At 34.8% G+C, this 10,608-nt stretch overlaps 1 protein-coding gene and 1 non-coding gene across 2 annotated transcripts; one reads left to right on the forward strand and one right to left on the reverse strand.

Annotated features, from left to right (window-relative positions):
* Positions 1-1,018: 1,018 nt before the first annotated feature.
* On the forward strand, positions 1,019-1,126 carry LOC130964391 (small nucleolar RNA R71). Its single transcript, XR_009080488.1, has one exon. It is a non-coding gene; the product is annotated as a small nucleolar RNA R71 (small nucleolar RNA).
* Positions 1,127-8,895: 7,769 nt separating this feature from the next.
* On the reverse strand, positions 8,896-9,730 carry LOC130961819 (uncharacterized). The gene is made up of 2 exons (XM_057887839.1): positions 9,590-9,730; positions 8,896-9,368 (listed from the first exon to the last, which is right to left on the reverse strand). Exons 1-2 carry the CDS (start codon positions 9,648-9,650, stop codon positions 9,055-9,057), a joined length of 375 nt encoding a protein of 124 aa, XP_057743822.1. The 5' UTR covers positions 9,651-9,730; the 3' UTR covers positions 8,896-9,054.
* Between the last annotated feature and the right edge of the window lie 878 nt (positions 9,731-10,608).

The following is a 10,608-nucleotide window of genomic DNA, read 5'->3' on the forward strand; positions in this document are numbered from 1 at the left end:
GAAAGCAATAAGAAAGTAGAGATTCAAGAGGAGCACAGCATCTTCATACACTTATCTGAAATTCCCACTATTAATTTACATAAGTATTTCTATCCCTTTTATTTTCTTTTTTAATTTCCGAAACCATAAACAATTCTTATCTGCCTAACTGAGATTTACAAGGTGACCATAGCTTGCTTCATACCAACAATCTCTGTGGGATCGACCCTTACTCACGTAAGGTTTATTACTTGGACGACCCAGTACACTTGCTGGTTAGTTGAACGGAGTTGTGGATTCAACCAGTGCCATAATAAAAGACTTCATCTCAAAATAGTTAGAACATGGATCACAATTTCGTCCACCACTGTCCCACTTGTGCCTCCAAATTCCTAATGGAGGACCTTGTTTCAGTCATGAAACTTTGAGTGGTTTTGATTAGATCAGAGACCATGGTTGCTAAGTCAGAGTGGTTCTGCTTAGAATTCTCTGTCTGTTGCTGAGAAGATGATGGAAAAGGCTTGCCATTGCTAAACATGTTTCTTCCACCATTATTGTTGTTGAAACCTTGTTGAGGTCTCTATTGATCCTTCCATGAGAGATTTGGATGATTTCTCCATGAAGAATTATAGGTGTTTCCATAGGGTTCTCCCATGTAATTCACCTCTTCCATTGAAGGGTTCTCAGGATCATAAGCTTCTTTTTCAGATGAAGCATCCTTAGTACTGCCTGGTACATTTTGCATTCCAGACAGACTTTGAGAAATCAAATTGACTTGCTGAGTCAATATTTTGTTCTGAGCCAGTATGGCATTCAGAGTGTCAATCTCAAGAACTCCTTTCTTCTGATTTATCCCATTGTTCACAGGATTCCTTTCAGAAGTGTACATGAATTGGTTATTTGCAACCATTTCAATTAGTTCTTGAGCTTCTGTAGGCGTCTTCTTCAGATGAAGAGATCCTCCAGCAGAGCTATCCAAAGACATCTTGGACAGTTCAGACAGACCATCATAGAAAATACCTATGATGCTCCATTCAGAAAGCATGTCAGAAGGATATTTTCTGATCAATTGTTTGTATCTTTCCCAAGCTTCATAGAGGGATTCACCTTCCTTCTGTCTGAAGGTTTGGACTTCCACTCTAAGCTTACTCAATTTTTGAGGTGGAAAGAACTTTGCCAAGAAGGCATTGACTAGCTTTTCCCAAGAGTTCAGGCTTTCTTTAGGTTGTGAGTCCAACCATATCCTAGCTCTGTCTCTTACAGCAAAAGGGAATAGCATAAGTTTGTAGACCTCAGGGTCAACCCCATTAGTCTTGACAGTGTCACAGATTTGCAAGAACTCAGCTAAAAACTGATGAGGATCTTCCAATGGAAGTCCATGGAACTTGCAATTCTGTTGCATTAGAGAAACTAATTGAGGCTTAAGCTCAAAGTTGTTTGCTCCAATGGTAGGGATAGAGATGCTTCTCCCATAGAAGTCAGGAGTAGGTGCAGTAAAGTCACCCAGCACCTTCCTTGTATTGTTGGCATTGTTGTTGTTTTCAGCTGCCATGGGTTCTTCTTCTTTGAAGATTTCTGTTAGGTCCTCTACAGAGAGTTGTGCCTTAGCTTCTCTTAGCTTTCGCTTCAAGGTCCTTTCAGGTTCAGGGTCAGCCTCAACAAGAATGCTTTTGTCTTTGCTCCTGCTCATATGAAAGAGAAGAGAACAAGAAAATGTGGAATCCTCTATGTCACAGTATAGAGATTCCTTGAGGTGTCAGAGGAAAAGAAAACTAGAAGGAGAAGTAGAAGAATTCGAACTTAGTGAGATAGAGTTCGAATTGTACATTGAGGAGGAGTGTTACTCCATAAATAGAAGGATGTGAGAAAAGGGGAAGAGATTTTTTTCGAAAATTAATTATGAAAAGAAATCAAGTGATTTTTGAAAAAGATTTTGAAATTAGAAATCAAAAAGATATGATTGAAAAGTTATGGTTTTAAAAAGATATGATTGAAAAGATATGATTTGAAAAACAATTTTAAAAAGATTTTATTTTAAAAATATAATGACTTGGCTAACAAGAAAAGATATGATTCAAACATTAAACCTTTCTCAACAGAAAAGGCAATCATACTTGAAATGTTGAATCAAATCATTAATTGTTAGCAAGTATCTTTGAAAATGGAAAGAAATTGATTTTGAAAAAGATTTGATTGAAAATATATGATTTGAAAAAGATTTGATTTTGAAAAAAATTTGAATTGAAAACAGAATCTTCCCTCTTGTGCCATCCTGGCGTTAAACGCCCAGAATGGTGCATATTCTGGCGTTTAACGCCCAAAGCTCTACCCTTTTGGGCGTTAAACGCCCAGCCAGGCACCCTGGCTGGCGTTTAAACGCCAGTTTTTCCTTCTTCACTGGGCGTTTTGAACGCCCAGCTTTTTCTGTGTAATTCCTCTGCTGCATGTACTGAATCTTCAGTTCTCTGTATTATTGACTTGAAAATAGAACCAAGATCAAATAAACAATGCATGCAAGACACCAAACATAAAATAAGACACTAGACTTAAACAAGAAACATAAAATAATTTTTTTTTGTTTTTATGATTTTGTAATTTTTTTGTGCTTTTTCGAAAATTTATATGAAAAAAGAAAATAAAGGTTTCAGAATTCTTAATGAGAATTCCAGGAATCATTGCAATGCTAGTCTAAGACTCCGGTCCAGGAATTAGACATGGCTTCACAGCTAGCCAAGCTTTCAAAGAAAGCTCCGGTCCAAAACACTAGACATGGCCAATGGCCAGCCAAGCCTCAGCAGATCATTGCTTCAACAACAAGATTGATAGAAATCAACAAGCTCTTGTGATAATAAGTTGAAACCTCGGTCCAATAAGATTAGACATGGCTTCACAGCCAGCCAGATTTCAACAGATCATCATGAAACTCTAGAATTCATTCTTAAAGAAATTCTGAAAAAAAATACCTAATCTAAGCAACAAGATGAACCGTCAGTTGTCCATACACGAAACAATCCCCGGCAACGGCGCCAAAAACTTGGTGCACGAAATTGTGATCACTTCTTTTCACAACTCAAATAATCCCTAGTAATGGCCCCAAAGACTTGGTGCTCAATACCATGGCATCACAACTTCGCACAACTAACCAGCAAGTGCACTGGGTCGTCCAAGTAATAAACCTTACGCGAGTAAGGGTCGATCCCACGGAGATTGTTGGTATGAAGCAAGCTATGGTCACCTTGTAAATCTCAGTCAGGCAGACTCAAATGGTTGTGGGTGATATATGAATAAAATATAAAGATAAGGATAGAGATACTTATGCAATTCATTGGTAAGAACTTCAGATAAGCGAATGGAGATGCGTTGTCCCTTCCGTCTCTCTGCTTTCCTACTGTCTTCATCCAATCCTTCTTACTCCTTTCCATGGCAAGCTGTATGTAGGGTTTCACCGTTGTCAGTGGCTACCTCCCATCCTCTCAGTGGAAATGTTCAACGCACCCTGTCACGGCACGGCTATCCAGCTGTCGGTTCTCGATCATGTCGGAATAGAATCCAGTGATTCTTTTGCGTCTGTCACTAACGCCCCACAATCGCGAGTTTGAAGCTCATCGCAGTCATTCAATCATTGAATCCTACTCAGAATACCACAGACAAGGTTTAGACCTTCCGGATTCTCTTGAATGCGCCATCAATTCTGGCTTATACCACGAAGACTCTGATCTCACGGAATGGCTGGCTCGATTGTCAGGCGAGCGCTCGATTGTCAGGCGAGCAACAACCATGCGTCGTGTATCAGGAATCCAAGAGATATCCACCCAATCTAAGGTAGAACGGAGGTGGTTGTCAGTCACACGTTCATAGGTGAGAATGATGATGAGTGTCACGGATCATCATATTCATCAAGTTGAAGAACAAGTGATATCTTGGAATAAGAACAAGCTGAATTGAATAGAAGAACAATAGTAATTGCATTAATACTCGAGGTACAGCAGAGCTCCACACCTTAATCTATGGTGTGTAGAAACTCCACCATTGAAAATACATAAGAACAAGGTCTAGGCATGGCCGTGAGGCCAGCCTCCCAATGATCTATGATAGCATAAAACTACTCAAAGATGGCTACCAAGATATAAAATACAATAGTAAAGGGTCCTATTTATAGGGAACTAGTAGCTTAAGAATTACAAAGATGAGTAAATGACATAAAAATCCACTTCCGGGCCCACTTGGTGTGTGCTTGGGCTGAGCATTGAAGCATTTTCGTGTAGAGACTCTTCTTGGAGTTAAATGCCAGCTTTTGTGCCAGTTTGGGCGTTTAACTCCCAGTTTGGTGCCAGTTCCGGCGTTTAACGCTGGGAATTCTGAAGGTGGCTTTGAACGCCGGTTTGGGCCATCAAATCTTGGGCAAAGTATGAACTATCATATATTGCTGGAAAGCCTAGGATAACTACTTTCCAACGCCGTTGAGAGCGCGCCAATTGGGCTTCTGTAGCTCCAGAAAATCCACTTCGAGTGCGGGGAGGTCAGAATCCAACAGCATCTGCAGTTCTTTTAGTCTCTGAATCAGATTTTTGCTCAGGTCCCTCAATTTCAGCCAGAAAATACCTGAAATCACAGAAAAATACACAAACTCATAGTAAAGTCCAGAAAAGTAAATTTTAACTAAAAACTAATAAAAATATACTAAAAACAAACTAAATCATACTAAAAACATACTAAAAACAATGCCAAAAAGCGTATAAATTATCCGCTCATCAGCGTGCCAGTGGGCGTGGCAGGCCAGGGTATTTGACAGCTTGACCTCTTCACGATGAGTAGGTGATAACTTGAGCTACAGAGGTCAAAATGAGCTGATTCTAGCGACGTTATAAATCTAACATTCAGAGATTTCCAACGATATATAATACTCTATAGTGGGCAAGAAATTGGTGTACACATATTAAGCATCTTTGAGCCCTAAAAACACTAAGTGGGCGCTGCCCAAGTGAGCGCCCAAACTAAATGAACGAGCGCCCATAGATGCAAAGAACCCCTGGGGCATCATTTTCGTTCATTTAGAGTTTCTCAAAGCCCACTTAGACTTTAAACAAGCAAGCCTACAATTGTCAACCAATCAAGACCACAAGAAGCATCTAGAATAGTTCATTTTCATTGTAATTTTCTTTCACTTTTATTTAAGTTTGTGATTTAGGAGAGCCTATATAAAGGCCTTAGTTTTATAGAAGGATGATCAATCAATGGAGTGATACACACTCCACTGAGAGTGGGTCTTCGGACCCCTCCCTTTCCACACTTCTCTTCTCTTCCACGTACCTCCATAACACTTTGTAAATATTTTAGTTATGAATTACTAACTCTTTCCGTTGGGAGAGAGAGATCTATTGTACTTTGATGGATTGATTAGTTTTGATTCTTCTTCTTCTCTTCATCACTCTTTCATTTACTAGAAAGAATTTCGTTCTTCATTTTAGTATTCAATTATCTTGGGAAAGAGATTGAATGCACTAGGATTTTATGTGAACCTTGGAAGAGGAATCGTAAAATCATGCTTGAAATCCTTTCTCACATTGAGTGGATCTGGGTTTTGGGATTGGATATTGTGACGCTAGATCTACCCATTACTTGGATCCATGAGGATGTGTGGTATAATCAGGGACCAAGCTTCATCTCTTTTCATGAGCAATTAGACCAAGGAATTGGCTATTGATCAAGATTGGGGAGATCGAATTACCAAGGGATTGGGATTCAATTGCTCATGATTGCCAAGAGGTCAATGAGTTGCATGATTGAAGAAGAGATGAGAATTATTGATCCGGAGAATGCAATATCTCTTGATCCCAATGTTCATTTTATTCTTAGTTCTTGTTATTTACTTTATGGTTATTTACATTTTCTGCACTTTACATTTTCAGCACTTTACTTTATTGTACTTTACATTTATGCCATTTACTTTCTTGTACTTTATTGCTTTCTTTACTTTCATGCCATTTACATTTTTTGTTGCTCATCACCCAATTGTGATAGTCTAACTAGAATAATCAATCAACTATTGATTGCTTAATCCTTTAATCATCGTGGGATCGACCTCACTCTTTTGAGTTTTATTACTTGATATGACCCAGTGAACTTGCCGGTAGTTATTGCGGAAGGTTAATTTTTTCCACGATCAACAATACACCAAATTTGAGTCCAAACAAGCTTTTAACAAAAATTAGGCCACCGATTCCAATCCAAACACCTCCAAATAGCAAAGACAACTCCAACAAGCACCAATTACTCAAGCTAACATCATATATTTCATAAAAATCAAAATCTATTCACAATATACCAAACTATAAGGGTATTTTAGAAACCTTACCTTATCCACCGAAATTAGGGATAGAACCCAATAATCCCTCACTAATGGTTAGTATCTAAACAACCAAAATACAAAAATTCACTCAAAACCAAAATCTAAAATTCAAAATTCACAAGGGGTGAGAACTGGACAGAAATTTTCAAAAATCTTACCACTTTAGTTAGATAAAACTAACGGTTTCGGCGAGAGCTTCGCGTAGCCGCCTACGGCACGCAAATCGGAACACCGTAGCTCGAGTTATGGCCACCGGATATGGAGAATGAATGGTAACTTCTCCCTTTTCTTCTCTCAACTCATGCAGCTGTGATTTTAAGTTATGTGGTGAAATAGGCTGAGTTAGCCTCACTTAAGGTGTTTTATATGTTGGCCATGGGACCAACTTGGGCCCAGTCCAATCCGTTAGCATTTTTAGCTCGTTTGCCCCCTTTAAAATTAGTGCCTGGTTTAATTATTTCTCTAAGTTTTTCTACAGTTTTTATTACTCTCACGCAATATCGAATAAACTTAAGCCGGTACTACCGGCTAATTTACTAGTACGCGTTTTTATGCAATTTTATTTTCGCAGAAAATTACATTTTCCAACATAGAAAAATCTTTTGAGTCCAAAAATATATTTAAGTTTTCTAATTAACATTCTAAATTTTTGGATCCTATTTTGGACAATTAAATTAATGTAATAAGCGGCTAATTAATCGTGGTTCTTACAAGTTTGCTCTTATAAATGTCATGTCATGGTTAGTGAAGAGTCTTTGATGTCCGATATTGATTGGTGATTTAGAGTTGTTAATTGTTCTTACTATAAGACCGATTATGCCTATTTGACTTTCTCCCGATGTTGGAGATGATTAAATGGGATTAACTCTGGATAGTCACCATGTTCGTGGTCAATGACTTGAAAATGAAGTTTTGATTCTCAATCCTTGCCAGTAGTGTCTTTTAGCATTTATACTTCTTTAGTTGTTAGTTTTACTTTCTTGTCACTTTGTTTCTCGCCTCTTTATCCGCAAACCCCACGCCCCCATTTGTACTCATAACTGATAACACGCATACTCTCGGTTTTTATTGATTTTCAGTGTGACAAACAAATTAAACTTTGATTCTGGTCATTTGTTGGTTTGGAACTATACTTGTAACGGAATTATTTTGTGAAATTTCCGACCGATGTTTGGCTCGCGTCAGTGACTGGGTATGGGTTCATTTGAGAAAGGATAGGTTTCCTACTCAAAGAAAATTCAAGTTAGACTTGATGGGTGATGGTTCATTTCAGGTGCTCGAAAGGATTAATAATAATGCTTACAAGATTGACCTCCAGGTGAGTATAATGTGCCAGCTACTTTTAATATTTCTAACCTATCTCCTTTTGATTTGGATACAGATTCGAGGACGAATCAATTTTAGGATAGAAAAAATGATACTGTGGGACAAATTGAGAAATGTCATATGCCAATTGGTCCAATTATATGAGCAACAACTAAGAATAAAAGGTTTTTCAAACATGACTAAATCATTTGTTTAGGAGATGTATCAAGAATTGGGCAAGACAATGGTTAACGATTATGAAAAACTAAAAGTCGTACTATTTACAAGTTGCATTGAAGACTCTCGTTAGTCAAGTTGAATCAAATAGGAATTACTTTTAGTATTTATTTTAAGACTTATTTTATGTTTATGTTAATTTTATTTTGTTTTGTTTGTTTTAGACTCAATTATAATTTGACCCATTTTTATTTTAGTGAACTTATACATTAGGATTTTAAATTTAAGAGGTATAAAAATCCTCTAAGATCTGGTAGCCATTTTTTCTTTAATTTTTTATAAATAAAAATTTTTTTAAAAAATTTAGATGTGAACAAAAGAGATAGAGTGATTCTCTTAATTGTTACAGTAGAAAATCAAATTAAGATAGATAAATTTCTTTCTTTAATTTTTATTTCTATCTTATTCTAAATTCCGTTCCGTATCACAATTATTGTACTGATTTTAAAAAAAAAATTAAAATCGAAATTAGTCAACAAATATATTCACATCTTTTTCCATGATTAAGACATTTTAATGCTCTATGCACATCCACAAAAATTATTGTTCTATATATATATATATATATATATATATACTGCTTAATATCTTATACGTAACCTACCACAGAACTTATTTTTATCCATTAATTTGTATAATAGTTGCATGTGTATCAAATAAATCATATTGCATGTACTTGTGGTTTTATTAGGAATTGGATAAACTATTATTTTCATCTCTATCATTTGAAGCAAAATTTAATTTAGTCTTTAATATTTTAAATATTTTATTTTTATTTAAAAAAATTCAAACAAGTTTAATTATTTTATTTTTAAATTTGGTACGAATAGTTAATAAAATGAATAATATAAACATTAACATTATTAATTAAGTCATATTTTATATTATTTTAAAATAATATTTAATAGTTATTCTATTTCAATTTTTGCTACTATTTTATTTGCTGTATTAAACAGGTTGACGTAACTCTCATATTTTGCTATATTATTACTTCACAAATATTATTGATGATGAAGACTGAAGAGTGAAACAGACAAATTTTAAATTTTACTTAAATAATTTAAAATAAAAATATGAAGGCCAAGACCAAAACAAGTGTATTTTATGAAACCAAATACTTATTTAAACCACTTAGAAATAGCTCAACTTTACCCATGGCCTGAAATTCACAGCGTCCCATGAAATTAAGGACAAGCTCCTAGTATGGAACTTTTTGGCAACATTAGAACAGGAGGATCCCAAGCGTATGAGAAAACAACCGAATCAAAACCCCGCAAGAGTCTGCCATTGATTAAGAGGCACACGCCCGATTTCACAGAGACGATAGAACTATCAATAATCTCAGCACTCTGAAAACCTTGGCAAGACAATTGAATTTGGCTTTGTGCACAAGAACAGTTGTTGGTCACAGTCACCTTCCACTCTGGCTTCCCCTGTATTTCCTTCCCAGTTCTTGTTGTCCCAATATTGATGTTGTTCAGCGAACAATCACATGATCCTGGAATTTAATTTCTTAGTATTTTTTTTCCAATAAGTTAAAGTAGAACGGTCTCAAGTCATAATAACAGGTGAAGGAGCTGATTACACAGCATATTCAACGAGTATAACAAAGGAAAAATTAAGTACAAAATATTTATTGTCCGAAAACTAGAAGAAAGTTGGAAAAAAGAAAAAAGAGAAGGCATGAAGCGAGATTTTTTTGAGGAATCATGAGCATACCTTTGATGATAAGGGTTAGGAGCGACAAGGAAAGAAAACAATTGACGATTGTTGTTGCCATTGGTTTTTTGATAACTGACCCTCAGGCCTTATGGCTTTGATTATCTAGTTAAATACTGAAGTGGCCACATAGTCCTGGGGCCTAGCCAATAATAATAGTTGACATGAGTGAACCTTCTTTTTAAGTTCCTGTGTGCGTGCGAGTAATCACGTCATTTTTTGGTAACAAATTATTTTTTACTAACCCAAGAAAACCTCAAATAGAGATTGCATAGTAATTTTGTTTTGGTCAAACCGCCAAAAATACCTTCTATCACTAATTATTAAATCCCTCGGAGAATTATTCTATAAATTTCTTAATGACCAAGCTATATTTTAAAATATAATAAAAATAATTCAAAAATACATTTTTTATGGATAACAAGTAACTTATATGTTTAACAAATTATTTATATATTTGATATGAAATTTATAAAAATATTTGAATAATTATTTAAAAAATATATGCCAAAAACAAAACTAAAAATATATATCTATTTTTTTAAAAATATTTTTGGACATTTAAAAGAATAGCAAAAAAATCCACTTATAAAATTATCAAATTTTAAGATAAAAAATATTATATTTTTCTAATCATACATGAAAAAAAAATTTATATATATATATATATATATATATATATATATATATATATATATATATATATATATATATAATCCCTAATAAAAAAATAAAAACGAGTATAAATGATATAAGAAAAGACACAGAAAAAATATATCTTTTGCAATCTGAATTATTAACAGGATTTTTTTTATCAAACTTCTAAATAATTTGTCCTTGATAATTTAGAAAAGAGGTTAAAATTAAAAAAATTAATAGTTAAAATTATCTTAAATTTTAAATTTTTTCATATAACAAATAAAACAAATTATTCATCTTACTTGAATTTAATACTAAAATTATGCCTCCTAATGAATTTCAAAAGAACTCTTAAGCTTTTTAATATTCTCATTTAATCC

Source organism: Arachis stenosperma, chromosome 2 (assembly GCF_014773155.1).
Source record: "Arachis stenosperma cultivar V10309 chromosome 2, arast.V10309.gnm1.PFL2, whole genome shotgun sequence".
NCBI classification, from domain to species: domain Eukaryota; kingdom Viridiplantae; phylum Streptophyta; class Magnoliopsida; order Fabales; family Fabaceae; genus Arachis; species Arachis stenosperma.